Here is a 20,627-nt window from a genome sequence, read left to right as displayed (position 1 = left end):
GGGGAACTTGTAATCTTTTGAGGCAGATGGTTGGGAAGGCTTCTTTGAGAAGGAGCCATTTGAGTGAAGACCACAAAAAGTGAGGGAGCGGATTGTGCCGTTATTTGGGGGGAGGACCTTACAGGCAGAAGGAGGAGTCAGAACAAAGGCCCTAAGGTAGCAGTGTGCACAGCATGCTTGAGGAAGAGCGAGGAGGGCCACGGTGGCCAGATCTCCCTGGAAGGGGCCGACTTTTCTACTATGAGGTTGGAGGGTTTTAAGCAGAGGCATGATGTGGTCTAAGTACTCTTGTAGCAGAGCCATCGTGGCTACTGCCCTGGGAATAGTCTGGGGGCGCAGCAAGGGCCGAGGCAGGGAGCCCAGTTAGGAAGATGTTGTAATACTGCAAGCTACGTGGAGGCTGTGAGTGGTTGGATTCTGGGTTTACTAATGATTTGGAATATGGATGTGAGACAGAGGAACAACAGATTATTTTAAGGTTCATGGCTCTCCAGGCTTTTGAAACTGTAGAACTTGGGCCTCATAAGTAGCATTGAGTCTGTTAAATGAATTCTTTGCTAAATAATAGCCATAGAAATACTTTAAATAATTTTGCCTAACAAACCATTAACTCTTCTTTTTTAAAGCTCTTCACAGAATATGGTCGTCTGGCAATGGATGAAATTTTCCAAAAACCCTTCCAGGTAGAATGCTAACTGTAAATGTAATTCATGTCTTTGTTCTGTTTTTTTTTTTAAAGATTTATTTATTTATTTATTTTAGAGGGCGCACATTCAAGTTCGGGGAGGGCAGAGGGAGAGAGAGAATCTCAAGCAGACTCCCTGCTGAGTGCAGAGCCCCACATGGGGCTTGGTCTCACAACCCTGAGATCATGACCTGAGCCAAAACCAAGAGTTGGATGCTTAACCGACTGAGCCACCCAGGTGCCCCTCATGTCTTTGTTTTAGTTCAGAGATCAGCAAACTGCAGCCCGCAGGCCAAATCAGGCTAGCTGCCTGATTTTATATGACCTGTGAGTTAGGAATGGCTTTTATATTTTTGAATGGTTGCAATAAAAAAAGCAACACTATTTCATGACGTGTAAATTAGCCGTGGACACAGACATTTATTTATTTATTTATTTATTTATTATTATTTATTTTTATTTTTTATTTTTATTTTTTTTTAAAGATTTTATTCATTTATTTGACAGAGATACAGAGAGAGATACAGCAAGAGAGGGAACACAAGCATGGGAAGTGGGAGAGGGAGAAGCAGGCCTCCCGCCAAGCAGGGAGCCCGATGCGGGGCTCGATCCCAGGACCCTGGGATCATGACCCGAGCCGAAGGCAGACGCCTAACGACTGAGCCACCCAGGCGCCCCTATTTATTTATTTTTTAAAGGATTTTATTTATTTGACAGAGAGAGACAGCGAGAAAAGGAACACAAGCAGGGGGAGTGGGAGAGGGAGAAGCAGGCTTCCTTCTGAGCAGGGAGCCCGATGTGGGGCTCGATCCCAGAGTCCTGGGATCATGACCTGAGCCGAAGGCAGATGCTTAATGACTGAGCCACCCAGGCGCCCCGACACTGACATTTAAATTGCAGTTTTATTGGAACACAGCTACACTCATTTGTTCATAGCTGCTGCTTTTTTTTTTTTAAGTATTTATTTATTTGAGAGAGAGAGTGCGTGCACAAGCAGGGGCAGAGGGAGAAGTGGACGCCCTGCTGAGCAGGGAGCCAGATGCGGGGTTCGATCCCAGGGCTCTGAGATCATGACCTGAGCCAAAGGCAGACGCTTTTTTTTTTAAAAGATTAAAAAAAAATATTTTTTTTTATTAGAGAGAGAGAGAGAGTATAAGCAGGGGGAGCAGCAGGGAGAGGGAGAGGGAGAAGCAGGCTCCCCTCTCAGCAGGGAGCCCGACGTGGGGCTCGATCCCAGGACCCTGGAATCATGACCTGGGCCGAAGGCAGCCGTTTAACCGACTGAGCCACCCAGGGGCCCTCCATAGCTGCTTCTTGTTATGACAGTCTAAGATACTTACTCTTAGGTCCTTTATGAAAAAGTTTTCTGGCCCCTGCTTTAGCTAGTTGCTTCATAAGGATGAGAATGTATAGTAACCTCAGTAAGATTAGAGGAGTTTTAAGTATTATTATTTAATTTAGTTTTCCTTTCTAACATTAAAAGTAGATCTGATTTCAGGATTAGCTGGTACCATGTTGTTTTCTTGTCCTTTACCACATTCCTTGTGCTTGCCTTTAGAGCATAGCCCTGAATTTAACATCTCCTCAATCTCTTCCTTCTGCTCTTACCAACCCATGGGAACAAAAATAGCCGATAGGATATATTCACCTCACATTTGACTTAATACATGTCCTTCTAGTATTTATAAGGTTTCTAAAACTTTACAGAAGAAATAAATCCTTCACAATTTCTTACCCACTTTGAAGAAGTTGGCACTATGCAAAGAAGTGTTTCAGTTGTTATTTTGAAAATGAATTTGTGCAACCTTATAATACGTTCTATTCTTTTCCTAAATAGACACTGATGTTTTTGGTTCGAGACTGGAGTTTCCCTTATGAATACAGCTATGGACTACAGGGAGGAATGTCCTTTTTGGATAAGCGTCTACAGGTAAGAAGAAATAGAATCTTCTGAAGAATTACCTACAAGGAAAGTAGTGGTAACTTCCTCATTTGCCTTTAGCTGTAGTAGTTAAAGCAGATTATGGAAAATTCTATCAAGTGTGTTAAATACTTATGAATATTAGCGCACTAATGGTATTCACATAGGAGTGAAGAGCCTGGGTATGGAGTGCACAGGGATTGCAGAGGACTCTGGCTTTGAAGGACTTCTGAAGGACTCTTGACTCTGGCCCAAGCTTTGATTGTGGTTTCCGTTTCACATTTTGCACCAGGTTCTATATGTGCCTTTAGAATGTCATATTCAGAATTTTAGTTCTGTTCTTCTTCTTCAGAATTCTTACTTGTTTTGGGGTGGATATAAACAGGCTTAGCCTGTTGTCCAAAATTAAAATATGGGAGTCCTTTGTCAATCACTACTAACTAGTTAGATCCTCCTTCATGACCACAAACCTTCCCTTGTTCTTCTAAAGTACTGTGTGATACTTTTTTTTTTTTAAAGATTTTATTTATTTATTTGACAGAGGAACATAAGCAGGGGGAGTGGGAGAGGGAGAAGCAGGCTTCCTGCTGAGCAGGGAGCCCCATGTGGGGCTCGATCCCAGGACCCTGGGATCATGACCTGAGCCGAAGGCAGTCGCTTAATGACTGAGCCACCCAGGCGCCCCTGCAATACTGTTTTTTAAGAAACTCTTTAGTCCCTGTTCTTTGGTTGCTATGGGAATCAAACCATGGTTAATCAAATGTATGCATTTATTGTTTCTAGGGTTCCGAGTTTTCTCAGTGGACACAACGTAGGTTGCTATGATCCATCAGAGTTGGGAAGTCTTTGTCCTATACTAGTGGTTCCTAGTGAAGAAAAACAAATGGTCTTTTGTAAATTGTTGGTCTTCATTGGCAGGTAAAAGAACATCAACACGAGGAAATTCAGAACGTCCGAAACCACATTCACTCCTGCTTCTCCAACGTCACCTGTTTTCTCCTACCACACCCAGGACTCCAGGTGGCCACAAGCCCTGACTTTGATGGGAAATTGAAAGGTGTGTTACAAATGATGTTATTTTAGACTGGTGATTTGATCTTTGGAATTAAATAGTGATCAGAAAATGTCAATTATGGATCCAGTGAATGCTGAAGAGGAACGGCGGCGTGTTCTCTTAGAAAGAATAGTATTTAGAGTCCACTTCATTTTTTTGCTTCTGCCTTTCTGTGACCATTAGAGTTCACCTTAATTTTTCCATCTGAAATGGTAGTGGTCATATTCATCAGTGATCTTTCTAAGAGGCATGTTTTGATTACTGGTTTACAAGAGATAAAAGCACTAAATAAAGGAACACTAAACATTGGTCAGCTGATAATTATCAAGTACAATTAAATTCTCAGAGGAAGGTAACATGATGCATGGCATGGCTGTGTGTTGTGATTAGCGCAGAGCCTGGCGCTGGGTCATGTGTGAGTATTAGGAAGTGTTGACTAGGTGTAAGCTTAGAGTAATTATGAGTCGGGAGTCTTGGATTCCATTATCTTATTTTTGTTCCTTATTCATTAAGACCTTGTGTCATGTAATGCCTAGCCTTCAGTTTATACATGTGTTAAACTAGCATGTTTGTTTATAAACTTACCTGAGCTTCTCAGGTTCCCAGTAAAGTAGGAATAAAAATAGCTGCCCATTTCTCCAGGCTCTGCTGTATTTCCCATTGCTCATCTCTTTGGGCTGCTATAACAAAATGCCATACATTTGGGTGGCTTATCAACAACAGAAATCTATTTCTCATGGTTCTGGAGGCTGGAAGTCCAAGGTCAGGGTGCCAGCATGGTCAGGTAACGTCTGTCTTCCTGTTCTCAGACTTCTGGTTGTACCCTCATGCATGGAAGGGCTAGGAAGCTCTGTGGGGTCTCTTTTATAAGCGCCCTAGTGCTGTTCACAGGGCTTCTGCCCTCATGACCAAATCACCCCTCAAAGGCCCCACCTAATACCATCACCTGTAGGGGTTAGGAGTTCCACATACAAATTTGGTGGGGACACAAACATTCAGACCATAGCACCAACACTGCTAGTTTACTTTCCTACTTCATGCTCCTGGTGCTTCCATAAGCTGATACTGTCTCTTTTATCCCACAGATGAAGAAACTGAGTTAGGAAAGTTAAGGAACTTGCTCAAAGTACTCCGCTAGTAAGTCGGGGGGCGGTGGGGGGGGCAGAGATTTACATCTAGGTTCTTTTTGCCCCAAAGTCACATTGGGCTAAAATAGAAGTTCTTCTGTTATTTTGGGGAAATAATTTAGAGGGTATACCATGTTTAGTTTACAGAAGAACTTGCCTTTTGAAGTGGGAGTTTTTCATAGCCTTGTAATAAACATAAAATATATCATTTTCAATTTATTTGACTTACTTGATCCAAGAACATTAATGTACTTGTTCAGTGTAAGATTTACATCCCACCTGGTCCTCATGGTACAGAAGAAGTACATAATAGTACAGAAGGTCGTCATGGTGCAGAAGGAACTGAGTTTGAAAGACTTCTTACCTTTACCTTCTGTTTGTCACTGTGTGCTATTTTCATGTGGTTGGCAGCTTTCCTGAGCAGGAGACTTCAAGAGCCTGTTAGATGGCTATTCAGAAATCCAAGTTTGGGGTCTGGCTTTGGAGAGAAATCTGCTCAGGCAACATTGGAGCTAGAACCTTTTATTTCAAAAGCAGTTGCAAGTGACTTTTCTGAGTGGAGTTTATAGAGGAAGTTGAGTGTGTAGGTGATGTGTTCCTTTGGGGTTTTCACACTCTTATTAGACATACCTTTACCAAACCTAAACTTGGGTTTGTTCATCACTGGGAGGGGAGGTATCCAGGGCATTCCTAAATGAGACTGCTGAGGAGGGGGTGAGTTCAGGGACTTCCTCACGCACTTGACCCAGCAAGCATGTTCTCAGGTTATTAGGTATAAACACAGAAAAAGGCATTCCGCTGTATTTTCAAGCATTTTAATGTTTCAAAACATTGTTTTAAAATTCACTTTTATTATGTTATTCCGGGAAATAGGAAAAGCTTTTTAAGGTTTTCTAACCCCAGCTTTTGAAATTTTGTATCACTGTTGGGTGTGCACATTGTATCTGTTTCCTAGGACTGCTGTAACAAAGTACCACAAACTGGAAGGCTTAGGACCACGGAAATTTACTACCTAACAGTTCAGGAGACCAGAATTCTGAAATCATGGTGTCGGCATCGATTCCTTCTGGCGGCTCTGGGGGAGAATCTGCTCCCTCTCTGTCTCCTAGCTTCTGGGGTTTGCTGGCGGGCCTTGGTGTCCTTTGGCTTGGAGCTGCATGCATCACTCCGGTCTCTGTCATCACATGGCTGCCTTCTTTCTGTGTCTCTGTGTTCTCTCCTCTTACAAGCACACCGCTGTTTGGATTTAGGTTGCCCCCTGATCAATATGATCTCAACTAGTTACATCTGTAATTTACAAGTAAGGTGATGTCTTGAGATTCCAGGAGGACATGCATTTTGGGGGGATACTGTTCAACCCTCTACGTATTTAAAACTAATGAACAGCTTCTCACTAAATCTTCGTTGTCCTAATTTTCCTATTATAGTTATAAAGTAGGGAACAAATTCTGTATAAGCTGTTAGTATCATAATTATGTACTATTTGCTTCCCTCATCCATCATTGAACTTTAAAACACACTTATGGGGTTAAAATCTTAACTCTCTTACATGAAAAGGCAAGTCCCAAAGGAAGAAGTACAAATGGTGAGTATATACTCATGAAAATACATGTAGCATCACAATAATTGAGAAAGTGCAAATGTATTGGTACAAATTCGTAGTCTTTATGGGTCAGTATCAAAATTTAAAATGTTTACATCCTTTGATCCAGTATTTCACTTTTAGGAAAGTATTTTAAAGAACTATCCAAGTAAGTACATAAAAATATATGGACAAGGATATGTATTACTATACCATTATTATAATAGGGAATAATTAGAAACAACTTAAATGGGTATTTTTGAGGAATTGGTTAAATTATGGTACATTTGCACTTTTAAAAGTTTACTTTAAAACTTATTTAAAGTCTTTTTTTTTTTTTTAAGAGAGCAGAGAGGAATGGCAGAGGGAGAGAGAGAGAATCTTAAGCAGGCTTCACGCTTAGTGCGGAGCCTGACATGGGGCTCCATCTCATGACCCTGAGATCATGACCTGAGCTGAAATCAAGAGTCAGATGCTTAACTGATTGAGCCACCCATTTAAAGGTGCCCCTATTTCAAATCCTTTAAAAGGTTAAGGTAGATAGATGGATCTGTGTTTACATAGATGTCTATGACATATAATTAAATGTAAAAAGGTTGTGTAGTAGCATATGTTGTATGATCCTATTTATTTAAAAATGTATATTTATAATTATGTTTTTAAAAGGAAAGATTTAAAAAATAAAAATTTTCTTTTTTGCTTTACTTTAAAAATATATTTATAGTCTGCCTTGTGTGTCTGTTTCAGGAACTATAGTCATTAGGAGGATTGCTCATAAAGAATTCTTATTAGCTCTGCAAAGGTTTGTGTACTTTTAGGGGCTTTGCAGATGGATATTTTGTAATTTTAGGCAACTTTCTAACAGGATAGTGAAGGGTTTTGAGTGAAGTGTAAATTGGACGATAAATTGCAAATAATTGGTGGCTTGGAGTACTTGGCAAGGGCTTGATTGAGAACCACATAAATTTTATTGTGGGGGACCTGTAAATAGAGCTGATGTATTTTTCAGAGTTAAAGAAAATGCCTCCATGTTGTTTTTTCTCAAGTATATACTTGTGTGATGACTTGGCTGAGGTCCTGCGAGCCGCATTCCATATAACCCGGAAAAGACAACAGTAGCTTGAGAATGGTTAGGGTTAATCCACAGAAGGACCTTAATGTAATTACTGTAGAACATTTAAATTTAGTAAGTTACATTTTCTGCAAATGTTTTCCTAAATACTTCAGGGATAATTTTAGTGGTTTTATTTGCTGTATTTTTTTTTTTTTTTTAAAGAGTGACCATTTATCCAGAGATGAACACTTGCCAAACACAGTTAGTCTTGGTATAATCGCTGCTCAGCTGCTGCTTCCTCTTAGCTCGATTAGCTCACTTTTGAGAACCCTTTCATCAGACACAGATGTCTCTGCCATTGACATAAAGAAAACTGTCATCTTCGTATTTTCTAGAGCAGAGAGACCTAATGCAGTAACCCCTGAGCTGTTTAGCTAGAAATTAAACGGAAGAATTTGTAGGGCACAATCTTCTTTGACACCATGAGATTTGGAGATTGTCAGGAGATAGTTCTTGTCTGTTCTGAGTCTAAAACTAGTGTTTTGGTATAGCCTTTATAGAAGAATTACTAGCTGAGGGTCTGTTAAATCTGGGTAAAGTCAAATATAGGAACAATCTGTGGTGTCTATATTGTGCTAGTTTCTTGAGTGAAATATTTTTGAAGTTCTTAGTCTTTCAGTATGATAAAAGTTGAAACCATAAAGAAAGGGTGGTTGTTTTTTTTTTGGAATAGGTAATACATTTACATGTTTAAAATCCCAAAAAGGATTAAAAAGTATTCAGGGAAAAGTCTTCTCCACTTTTTTAGGCTTCCAGAGTTTCTTTAGTATGTGCAAGCAAATATGAATATAAACAGAATAACATAGCATGTACACTATTTTATGGTTTTCCACTCCAAGTTATAAAGAATTTGTCCCACTTTTTTTCTTGAAATTTTGTAGTTTTATTTTTCACGTTACAATTTATGATCCAGTTTAGATCCATCTTATTTTCTGAATGGCTACCCATTTGTCCCAAAAGTATTTATTGAATAGTCCAACTTCCCCCACTGGTTGAAATGTCACCTTTATCATACATTAAGCCACTAATCAATGTGTAATATGGGGATTAATCCCTTTTTAAAAATTGGTAAAGGCCATACTTTGGCGCCATCCTGAGGAGACTATAGAATTAAGAGTATTTGGATGGGAGATTGGTACCCATTTATTTAGGTGGGATAGATTAGAAAACCAAAAAATTTTTTTGATGCCATGAGATCTTATAATTGATCGGTTATTTAAGATGTGATGGGAATCGGTAGAGATGAGAGGTACATGTTACTATTTAGAGAGAAATGTCATGTAGATTTTAATTTATGAGGCATAAATAAATTCTAGGTAGATTACAGAGGTAAATTATAAAAATTAAAGCATGCGGAAAATTTAATTTTATTAGATCTCTGGAATTGGGGAAGGACTCTTTAAAATTAGGAGGTATAAAGGAAATTGCCAAGGAAAAATGGTATAGGTTTGAATACCTAATAATTTTATGCATATTAAAAAGGCAAAGAAACTGAAGAAAATATTTCAGTGATTATAGTATACATAAGGATAGAGGATAGCATATTTGTTTACTTTGTGAAGAATGACTATATTCTAAGATACAGGAACCAATATGGGAGAAAGCTTGGTCTAACTAGCAACAAAAGAAATGAAAGCAAATTAAAATAATGAGCTACCATTAAATTTTAAAATGTATTATTAGGTATACAAAAGAATACAAAAGTTTTACATATATAAAAGGATACATAGAACTTATATATGTAAGATATAAAACCTTATATAATGAACATCATGAACCTATTACCCAACTTAATATCTAGAACCAGAATTGGCAAATTTTTTCTGTAATGGACCAGATAGTAAATATTTTAAGTTTTGTGGGCCATACAGTTACTCATTGTTGCTATTGTAACAAGAAAGCAGCCATAGACAATGCATAAATGAAGACATAATTGTGTTTCAACAAAATTTTACTGACAGTTACAGTTAGCAGGCCATATTTAGCCCAAGGGCTGTAGTTTGCCAGTCTGTCATCTAGAACATTACCAGTACTATTTCCTATACCTGTGTGCTTTTTTCCTATCTCTTCTCCCTCCCTCCCCACAGAAATAACCGCTATTCTAAATTTTGCTTATTTCACCCTTGAATTTTTAAAAAAATCGTTGTGTTTGAATCACTTAGTCTGTTGCTAAGTTTCTTTAATTTTGAACTTACAGAAAATAGTATGTGGCCAACTTGTATTTTCATTGAGTGTTTTTCTTTTTTTTTTTTTTTAATTAAAAAATTTTAGGGGCACCTGGGTGGCCCAGGTCCTTCGGCTCAGGTCATGATCCCAGGGTGCTGGCATCGAGTCCCACATTGGGCTCCCTGCTCAGTGGGGAGTCTGCTTCTCCCTGTCCCTCTGCCCTTCCCCTCTGCTCATGCTTTCTCTCTCTCTCATGCTTTCTCAAATAATAAAATCTTTTTTTTAAGATTTTTTTTTTTTTTTATTGAGAGAGGTAATGATAGCGAGAGAGCATGAGAGGAGGGGGAGTCAGAGGGAGAAGCAGACTCCCTGCCGAGCAGGGAGCCCAATGCGGGACTCGATCCTGGGACTCCAGGATCATGACCTCAGCCGAAGGCAGTCGCTTAACCAACTGAGCCACCCAGGCGCCCCCATTTTCTATTTTTCTATAGATACCAATACTTTGACATCATTTATTGAATACTCTGTCTTCCCATTATTTATAATTTCTGTTACATTTTTTAAAAACGCTTTTCCTTGGGGTGCCTGGGTGGCTCAGTCGGTTAAGCATCTGCCTTCGGCTCAGGGCATGATCCAGGGTCCTGGGATTGAGTCCCGCATCGGGCTCCCTGCTCAGTTTGAGCCTCAAAGTAGTGATTGTTTAAAAATAAAATCTTTTTTTTTTTAAGATTTTATTTATTCATGAGAGACAGAGAGATTGGCAGAGGCAGAGGGAGAAGCAGGCTCCCCATGGAGCAGGGAGCCCGATGTGGGACTCGACCCCAGGACCCTGGGATCATGACCTGAGCCAAAGGCCAGACGCTTAACAACTTAGCCACCCAGGCGCCCCGGAAGGGAATACTTTAAATGTTAATCATCGTTATCTGGCTTTATGATTTTTTTTAATTCATTTTGAATGCCTTCCAGGAGTGTGTACATTGTCATTATATTATCTAGTAATTGCTTTTAGAGGACCATATGTTCCAAGGAAAGAATCTAAGGAAATAAAGTAACTCAGATTTTTCTACAGAGATTCTTAGTTTGTAATTGGAAAAATTTAGAAGCTGCTTTTGTTCTGTTCACTGCTCTGCCTCCAACTCTTACAACAATGTCTGTCTCAAAAAAGGTTCTCAAAAACTGTTGAATGAATAAAATTTGAAATCGGAATGTCTCAGTTTTATACATTAGAGTTCTGGAGTGTTGAAGAGTTTCTACCTTGATGTGGGTTCCTACCCACTTTCTTTTCAGCTGATGTTTGAATTAGTTGGGAACCTAAGAAGATTCCTTGTATTTTTTTTTAAATTTTTTTATTGTTATGTTAATCACCATATATTACATAATTTGTTTTGGTAGATTCCTTGTATTTTAATTCTCTTGTGTCTTCAGAGTTGGACCAGCTAGTTCTCACTTTGAGGAAAGAGCTCTTAATTAATGGCTCTCCTGCACCCTCAGTGGGAATTTTGTAGAAGCTGTCATCTTTCCTGAGATAGTAGCCTTTTCCTTTTGGGATGGCCCAGAGGGTCTTGAGGAGATAATAGAAAATAAATACCATGCAGTACAGGTGCTTCTACTTGTTTTAACATTAAAAAATGAACAACAGAAAAGCAAGTGGATGATGAGTAGTGATTTCTAATGGATCCAAGGGGGAGTGTGAAGGTATGGTAAGGAAGAGAGGACTAGAGGGGTTGATAATTGATTTTTTGGAAATTCTTTAAAAAGTGAGATTTCTTGAAAGGCTGGGAAGTAGAGTAAATCCTCCAGAATGAAAACCAGGGGAAGGATATTCTGCATATTCTGTTCTAGACTAGGCAGCCCTTAATTCCCAGAAGGGAAGGAAGGAGACAGTAAAGGTACATGCTAGACAGAGGTCCATCAGCAACCTGGTCATGGGCAGAAAGTGTCAGACACAGTTGGGACTCCCTCCCCTCACTTTTCTTCTTTTTAAGATTTTATTTATGAGAGGGGCACCTGGGTGGCTCAGTCATTAAGTGTCTGCCTTCGGCTCAGGTCATAATCCCAGGGTCCTGGGATCAAGCCCCGCATCGGGCTCCCTGCTCAGCGGGGAGTCTGTTTCTCCCTCTCCCACTCTCCCTGCTTGTGTTCTTTCTCTCGCTGTCAAATAAAGTCTTTAAAAAAAAAAAAAGATTTTATTTATGAGAGAGAGATCGAGCATGAGCAGGGAGAGGGGCAGAGGGAGAAGCAGACTCCCCGTTGAGCAGGGAGCCCAATGTGGGGCTTGATCCCAGGACCCTGGGATCATGACCTGAGCCGAAGGCAGACGCTTAACTGACTGAACCACCCAGGCATCCCTCCTTCCCCTCACTTTCAACTAGCAAATGTTAAAACAGTTGGATAGACTGAAGATTGCATTTTATGCTCAGCTTGGTTGAATAAACCCGTTTGGCTTACTGTTTTCTTCCTCACGGTCTCGTGAACAGATATTGCCAGTGAATTCAAAGAGCAGTTACAGACCCTGATTCCATTTGTATTAAACCCAGCTAATTTAATGGAAAAGGAGATCAATGGCTCAAAAGTCACCTGTCGGGGGCTATTGGAGTATTTTAAGGTAAATATGGGTTTTAATAATCAAAATATTTGACTTTTGGTAAAACTGATCTAGGTTGTAAACTAACTTAATTTTACTATTTTAAAGCTTAGGGGCAAATTTCATGGGGGAGATGGTGAGAGGCATTTTCAGAGCCTCCAGTGTCCTTCCAGGAGTGGGCCACTGGGTGGCAGTATCGGTCTAAGAACCAAATGGATGTTCTTTGCACTTTCTTAGAGGAGTAATTACTGTGGCTAAAGGAAGATTGTTCCTCAAGGAAGATGGTGTGGACAGGAGGTGGTTAGGAGGTTGCCGTGAGTAGGAGGAGATGGCATCTAGATGTGACATGGCTACTTCAAGGCGGACGGTCACTGTGCCCACAGGTAGTGGTGAGGCCAGTGTGCATGGGGAATCTGGTGGGACTCCTAGCCTTGCTAGGCTCGTGCTGCTTGAGAACAGTTTTAGTTAACTAAAAATGCTAACATGCACTCAAAGGTGTGTTGTGTTTTTGCTAATTCCTGGGTGTTGATCTAGGTCTTTAGGAAAATGCAGTTGTATGGTCATTTTCTAAAAATTAAAGTATGATTAAATGTGACAGGATCACATTTTTCACAATTGTTTTTACGTTTATATCCTAAGGCATATATTAAAATTTACCAAGGAGAAGATCTGCCTCATCCCAAATCCATGCTTCAGGTAAGCAATTCTTTGACATCCGAAATGATACTGTTTAATTCCTTGTTGACTCATACACAAGAAGCCCCGTCCTTTAAGAAGAGATTGTGGGGCGCCTGGGTGGCTCAGGTGGTTAGGCGTCTGACTCTTGATTTCAGTTCAGGTCATGATCTCAGGGTCCTGGGACAGAGCCCCACATAGGGCTCTGTGCTCCGTGGGGTAGTCTGCTTGAAAATTCCCTCTCTCTCCCTCTCCCTTTGCCCCTTCCCCCACTTGTGCACATCTCTCTCTCTCTAAAATAAATAAGACTTTAAAAAAAAGAGAGAATGCTTTTGCTCTCCTTGCCTGTTATGCTGAAGTATGTGAATTTTTAGCATATTCTTCAGCATTGTGACTGCCCTCTGGGTTGTTTTTTTTTTTTTTTTTAAGATTTTATTTATTTATTTGACAGAGAGGGAGGGAGCACAAGCAGGAGGAGGGACAGAGAAGAGGGAGAAGCAGGCTCCCCACTGAGCAGAGACCCTCGCATGGGGCTCAATCCCAGGACTTTGGGATCATGACTGAGCTGAAGGCAGATGCTTAATTTACTGAGCCACCTAGGCACCCCTGCCCCCTGGGTTTTTTGTGCGTATTTGTGGGGGTACAGTTAAAGCAGAACGGCCCCTCAGTGGGCCTGGTCTTCCCACCAAATGCACTGTGGAGAGCACTGTTTTATTACACCCAGGTAGAACAGGCACAGTCATCTTAGACAAATTATTGTCCTGTTTTCTCTTGTCTACTTTAGTAGAACATGTCCTGACATACCTATTTACTACTTACTGGTCAGGTTTTTTATTTTTGGGGACTTTTATTTTCAACATCTTGCTATTTTCAAGATGTCATTTTGTTAACACATAGTCTCTGACTTTCATAAAGTTTACTGCCAAATGTTTATTTCTTTAGTAGCAAAACAGTTTTACAAAGGAAGCTAGAATTTGGAATTCATGTAAAGATAAATTTTTTCCCTTCTTTTTTGACCCATGTCTATTTCTTAACACTTATTTTTTTTTAAGATTTTATTTTATCTATTTTTTAAGATTTTATTTATTTATTTGACAGAGAGAGAGAGAGAGAGAGAGAGAGAGAGAGACAGCGAGAGAGGGAACACAAGCAGGGGGAGTGGGAGAGGGAGAAGCAGGCTTCCCTCTGAGCAGGGAGCCCGGATGCTGGACTCGATCCCAGGACCCTGGGATCATGACTGAGCCGAAGGCAGATGCTTTAACCACTGAGCCACGCAGGTGCCCCAAAGATTTTATTTATTCATTTGAGACACAGAGATAGGGAGAGAGAGAGCATGAGCTGGAGGAGAGGCAGAGCAAGAGAGAGAAGCAGGCTCCCTGCTGAGTCAGGAGCCCATTATGGGGCTTGATCCTAGGACCCTGGGATCATGACCTGAGCCGAAGGCAGACATTTAACCATCTGAGCCACCCAGGCACCCCTGTTTCTTAACACTTAAAATGGAAGCAAAGGGAATGATATTTCCAGAGGTTTAATTGATGGTAAAACCCCTTTGTATAAGAATGTTTTTTGGCAGAAAATTTGGTAGAAAAGTAGTATTTTATTTCATAAATTGGGCTGTATGGAAACAAAAAATGGCAGAAGGATCCTAAAAATGGAAGAATGGGGACAGGGTGAGATGACGTTGGCACTTGGTTATTTGTGGAAGAATGTTAAAAGAGGGGATTCAGAGCTTATGCTTTCCTTTCTTAAAAGGCCACCGCTGAAGCCAACAATTTAGCAGCTGCAGCCTCCGCCAAAGACATGTATTACAACAACATGGAAGAGGTATGTTGGGCACGTGTCTTATTCTGACGTATCTATCACCTGGCCCTGTTGCTGACTTCAGAAGCCCAAACTGATCCTGTTTAATGTATCTGAAGATGATGAGACAACAAAGCTGTGTTCAGGTCCCCCTGGGGGGGGACCTGAAAGCAAGACTTTCTTTTGGTGCAGTTAATGTCACCTTGCTTATTTCAGTGTGCTTTTCAGAGGAAGTGAACCCAGACTTTTATTGGTCTTGGTCAAATTGATTTCTAATATCTTAAAATGTTCTGACTTTTTCAGTGTTTTCACTTGTTTTATTGGGCACTTGTTTTCAAAGGGATCTTCAACACGTTATGTCTTTATTCTTTTTAGGTTTGTGGGGGAGAGAAACCTTATTTGTCTCCAGACATTCTGGAGGAGAAGCACTGTGAATTCAGGCAGCTTGCTCTGGACCATTTTAGGAAGACCAAGAAGATGGGTGGGAAGGATTTTAGCCTTCGTTACCAGCAGGAGCTGGAGGAGGAGATCAAGGAGCTCTATGAGAACTTCTGCAAACACAATGGCAGCAAGAATGTCTTTAGCACCTTCCGAACCCCCGCGGTGCTTTTCACGGGCATTGTGATTTTGTACATCGCCTCAGGCCTCACTGGCTTTGTTGGCCTTGAGGTTGTGGCCCAGCTGTTCAACTGTATGGTTGGACTGCTGTTAATAGCACTTCTTACTTGGGGATACATCAGGTATTCTGGTCAATATCGTGAGCTGGGCGGAGCAATTGATTCTGGTGCAGCATATGTACTAGAGCAGGTGAGTGATACCAGCTGATGAGGCTACGGGTTGATAATGGACAGATGTTTGTGCTTTTATTGTAAAGTATTTCCATTTGGAAGAGTTTCACAGTGAAAGAAGGCATGAGAAACTTCCCCTGCCATTTTTTGTTTTTTGATAGGCATTATGTTGTATCATCCTTCTTTAGGATATTAATATTTATTCCTAATATTTCGTTTCCACGCCTAAAAACTGCCCTCTAATGCAAGAAAGTGCTAACTTAGACATACTGTGTTACTCATGGGGAGCTTCTCATCACATGCTCTTTAGACGCAATTCCTGTGTGATTCTCCCCCATCCGAGGTTAATTTGCTTTACTGAAAATCAGGAGCTTTGAAATTTTTCTGTTTTGAGTTCTAATGGATGGCATCTCTTTCGCTTAAAATCTTTAAAAAAGCCAGTGGCTTTTGACATTGACGTGATCTCCAGGTGTACAGATCCCTGAGACTCGGATTTCTTTTTCCGAGTACCAGGAGCAGATCTGTTGAGTCAGAAGCTTGTGAGGAGCCAAGGTGGCTTCCCAGCCCACCACGATAATGGAGCAGAGGCTTCAATGACTCTGGGGAGCCAGCTGCCGCCACAGGTTCCCCTGACACCTGCATTTTCATTTCCCAGTTTTCTGGTAACCTACCCGTGATGTAGACAGAGATTTCTGAAAGTTTATCTCTCAAGTCTCTCTCGATGCTGTGTTGTATTTTATTAACTTACGTGTTGAATAAATGGACTCTTGCAGGCTGCTTCTCATATGGGTAATTCTACTCAGGCCGCTGTGAGGGATGCAGTTGTTGGGAGGCCACCTGTGGATAAAAAAGCTCAATAGCATCTTGACGAGAGGAGCCAACGAGAACGCGGCCAGCCCCTCCTGATTTCTGGGTTTCTGCCACGGCCACAAGTCCAGGTCCAGAGGAACGCAGATCTGGGATCACCCGGGAAGAGCTGAAACTCAGCAATAATAAATTAATGGACCTTTCCCGTGGCTTCAAATTCTTAAACATACTTCCATTTCTGTTGGAAGCATTTTTTTCCTTGCTGATATAGATCCATGCCTGCGTCTATTTTCTTATTACTCTCTGCTTTGTGCACTTTATGGGGAGAAAGCTAAAGGAAAAACTGCAAATGTGGTTTTAAATCCTGTATGTGCCACTTAGTGCCTTTTAAGATTGAATCCAGGCTTTTGAGGACATGATAGGGAATCAAGAATAACCTCGTGAAAGATGCTGTTTTGTGGTGAAACCTATCTGTTCTTCTATACCTTACTATTTTAAAATGTTTACAAAACTTGCAAAAGCTTCAGAACAAAAGACTGAAAAGGATGCCATTACACTTTTAAAATCTTATAAAGAATCCTGCTTGCCACATAGTGTGGAAAATCCATATCCTATTTAAATCCACCATACACTGAAATTTATGGTCTTTTACTGACAGGCTGACGGTTTTGTTGGAGCATACTTTTATTTTATTTTTGCCTTCATTCCTCTAGCTTCTTTTTAGAAAAGAGGGAAACATGCCTTGAAGAGCCACAGTGGCTCATAATGAAAGGAGTGAGCTCGATGCTTTAAACAAAAAAGCTTGAGTTTAAATGAACCATGTGACCTCTGATGAGTCACTTGAACTTGTGCCTTGCTCACATTCACTGTTTGCAGGTTTATATACATATCTGTATTATATATAACTCATGGCTGTCATTTGAGAGGTCTTGTTTTCAAGAGTTCTACTTAAGAACAGAACTTTATTAAGGATTAGAGGAAAGACATTACCAAACATTACTGCCTTCAGTTGTCCTGTTGCATTGTGGCCTAGCAGTAAATCAGGTCTTTATCCAAAACATTTACTTGCGTTCTCCTAGGCACTGTCTAATATTTTTAACAATAAAGCTAAAATTGTCAGTTTTGTTTAGTGAGTCTTCCTTTCTTTAACCTCACTTGACTAGTCTGGTAGCTTTAAAATAGCTTTGGCTTAGTGAGGACCGAAGCCCCACCTAAATATGGACAGTATCCAGAAGTATCTAAGAAATCTTTTTTATTTACCTTGATTGGGTGGTAAAAAACATTTTCTCTATGAGTTGCCTTTTCCTTTGATTTATAATATAATGGTGAATTATTGTGGATTTTTAAACTTCATAAAACTTGCCTTTAAGTATTTATATAAACATTCAGGTATGAGAGCCTTAATTAAGATAGTTTTTGTTGTGGGAGGGAGATAGGAAGGCTTAGGCGAAACCCAAGTGTAGATTCTACATATGTGAAGAAGTCTGAACGGAAGGCAGAAGAAAGAAGCATGTAATCTCTATTAAAGAATTTTTACTACATTAACACTTCACCACTGAAGTATTTTTATGAGTCTGAATTAATTCCAAGCATTTTATATTTTTTTCCTATCTACATACCATCTTTCCCCTAAGTTCTTGCTAGTTTATTCAATTGCCATTAAATTTTAGGAAAATTCCAGCTTGTTCTAAAAACTGTTTATTTGCCTGTCAGTGCTGCTTAGTGTTGACTGTTAAATTGAAAGCTTCTCTTTGAAATTTTGGTGCATTTTCAGGTGGCCTCTCATCTTCCTGAAGGTTCATATTTATTCACTAAAGGCTTTACAGATGTTGAGATACTTGGCTTTTAATGCATTGTAGAGGCACATTTATAGATTTCAGAGTAATTGTCTAGAGTGATGCTTTTAATGGTGAGAAAAGGATGATGTATCTAAAACTTATTTTAATACTAAAGTATTAGAATTTTTAAAGTAAAACAATATGTGATAATGTATGACTAAATGAAATCTTAGGATTTAGTTACTGTTCAGATTCACCATTTCTGTTTTGATCTTAAATAATTTGGTTTAATTCCCTGGGGAAGCCTTATTATTTTTGTCTTTATTAGTTAATTTATTCTAGCTCTGGGAAGTACTGATAAAGTTTTCTCAGTGAAGATCCTTAATGAGTTTTCTTTGGTCTCTTTTCTCTTATTTTTACAGTGAATTGGTGGTTTTATATCACCTTTTTCAATAAAAGATGCATTCTCATTGCTGGCTTTAAATAATCCGGGGAGATTTATGACCAGGTTGAAAAGAATATCTTGTACCTCTTAACTTCCCTCAGCCTTTAGTTTGTGGGTCAGAGACATTGCTTAGGTGTTCACACTGCAAGTGTTTGCATGGTGTATGTAGTTCTGCCACTCCTGACCAGCCTTTTCACACAAGCATTTATGGTTTGCACGTTTCTAACGGTTATATGGGGGCATAGCCCTATTAACGTGCAAAAGGAGGTTTTCAGAATTTCTATGAAAAGTATTCATTTCAGGAAAAAAAATTTTTTTAAATCCAATTAGCTTTTTATAGTAAAAATAATAGAATCAAAATTTCAATTCTTTCTAGATTGGTTTGTAGATACAATGGGGGCAAATGATCATGTATGATGATCAACATCTTCAGAGCCATGCCCTATTTTAGCAATATACCAAGAAGTCTGTTCCGTGGAGGTTTATGTGTTAACGCCTTCTTTATACTTGGTAGAATTGCCTGTGAATATTGTTTTGCTTTATCTGCTCTTTCTTTTTTCTCTTAACATGAAGTGAAAGGGTTTAGGCACATAAACAGACAAACAAACTGCCTTGTTACTGGCAGGGTGTTCCCTTAGCAGGTCATAGCCAGTGTTTTACCTACGTTATAAAAGTAGTGTCTTGGATAGGGTGAGTGTCGATGGGTATTTATGCATTATGGATGAGTTACAGAGAAGTAGGTTGACGTAAGCCCAGGCAAAAGTGATAAAAAAACAAAACTAAATAGTTGATTTTTTCCTAGCGTTTTTATATGGAAGTCTTCATAGGCCTTTTTTCCCCCTCATAGAATATTGAAATGTAATTTAGGATGATTTTAGGATGGCTGCTATCCAAGGTAGCCAGTGTGGGCTACATCTTTCTGGCTTACGTTGAGACCTGACAAAATTTTAGTCAAGGAATAGGGCATAATGAAGACAAACTTGAGTCATAAAAGTACAAACTATTTGTGTAAGTGATTTTTTCAAATGACAATGACCATTTGCTGCGATAGGATAGTTTTCCTTATGTCCTGTTGTAGTTGTGTTTTGGGTAGTGGCTCTCATCTATGTTAGAGTGCCCAAGACGTACTTGGGAGTCTTGTTTAAAACCATTCTGGTCCCTAGCTTTATGTTAGGGGTTGCCTCAGAGGGTCTGGGTTGTGGCCCTGGAATCACCCCTTCGATAGTATTGCAGGTGGCTCAGAGACCAGTGAGAGAGATGCTCCGTGGGATGGGAAGGTGCAATCAGTATTGTTTGGAGCCGAGGGGACGGTCAGCTTCTACCTGTGCTCAGAATAGGTGCTCTGCTGCCAGTACTGTGACTGAGGGTTCACCGTGTTCCGAGTAATAAGGGCGATGTCTTTCATCTAGAGGATTAACTAAGCTCGTTAAAGCTGTTTTTCTAAATTAAGGTATCATAGTGCCTTCTCTGAAAAATGAATGTACAAGTGTCCTATTTACTAACAAGTGTAATTAGGATTAAAAAAAACTTTTTGAAAGTAGTGTTTCTTTTAAAAAGCAAAATTCACTGTGACTTGAACCCCTCATCTTTCATGCACAGAAAACCTTAAGCCATAAATAAAAATAATAAAAAGGAAGGAGAAAATAATTTTGAAAATTAGTGACAAAAGTACCCCTATAACAGGAACTTTTCAAAACAGGTCTAGGAGCAGAAAGATTTCAAAAGAAAATGTTCTTCCTTGGAAGGAGTTTTCATGTGCCAGAACTAAAATTTAAATGTAGTGCTCTTCTGACCAAGGAAAGGTTACATTTGATTGGCGAAGCTTTCTAATTTAGATGGCTAAATCCTGCCATGCACTTAAGCCTTAAAGGGGTTCGTATTAATCCTGAGCATGTACAAGTTTTCTTTTTCTTTTCTTTAAAAAATGATTTGTTGAAAATACTTTCTCCTAGACCCTTGCCTTTGAACGGCTTTAAAATTTAATATACTTTTTAAAAAGTGCAATGGGATGAGATTATGCTATTAGTTTATTAAAAGCATATTTTCTGTTTCTTAATTGTAAGGTCATTTAATTGAATAAAGCTCATAGCACCATGTCTGT

The 20,627-nt window shown here is 39.7% G+C and overlaps 1 protein-coding gene across 2 annotated transcripts in view; it reads left to right on the top strand.

Moving 5' to 3' along the window:
- Positions 1 to 20,627, top strand: part of ATL3 (atlastin GTPase 3) — a 58,304-nt gene extending 37,677 nt beyond the window's left edge. For both annotated transcript variants that reach the window (XM_027578741.2, XM_027578742.2), the window contains exons 6-13: positions 627 to 683; positions 2,523 to 2,615; positions 3,525 to 3,663; positions 12,127 to 12,254; positions 12,873 to 12,929; positions 14,661 to 14,732; positions 15,084 to 15,515; positions 16,270 to 20,627. In XM_027578741.2, coding sequence (XP_027434542.1) covers positions 627 to 683; positions 2,523 to 2,615; positions 3,525 to 3,663; positions 12,127 to 12,254; positions 12,873 to 12,929; positions 14,661 to 14,732; positions 15,084 to 15,515; positions 16,270 to 16,356 — 1,065 coding nt within the window. In that variant the 3' untranslated portion in view covers positions 16,357 to 20,627. The remainder of the gene's footprint in view (positions 1 to 626; positions 684 to 2,522; positions 2,616 to 3,524; positions 3,664 to 12,126; positions 12,255 to 12,872; positions 12,930 to 14,660; positions 14,733 to 15,083; positions 15,516 to 16,269) is intronic.

The sequence above is a fragment of the Zalophus californianus genome, chromosome 11 (genome assembly GCF_009762305.2).
Source record: "Zalophus californianus isolate mZalCal1 chromosome 11, mZalCal1.pri.v2, whole genome shotgun sequence".
Classification (NCBI taxonomy): domain Eukaryota; kingdom Metazoa; phylum Chordata; class Mammalia; order Carnivora; family Otariidae; genus Zalophus; species Zalophus californianus.
Note: the sequence above shows the minus strand (reverse complement) of the source record. Positions and strands in the feature narration are given on the sequence as shown.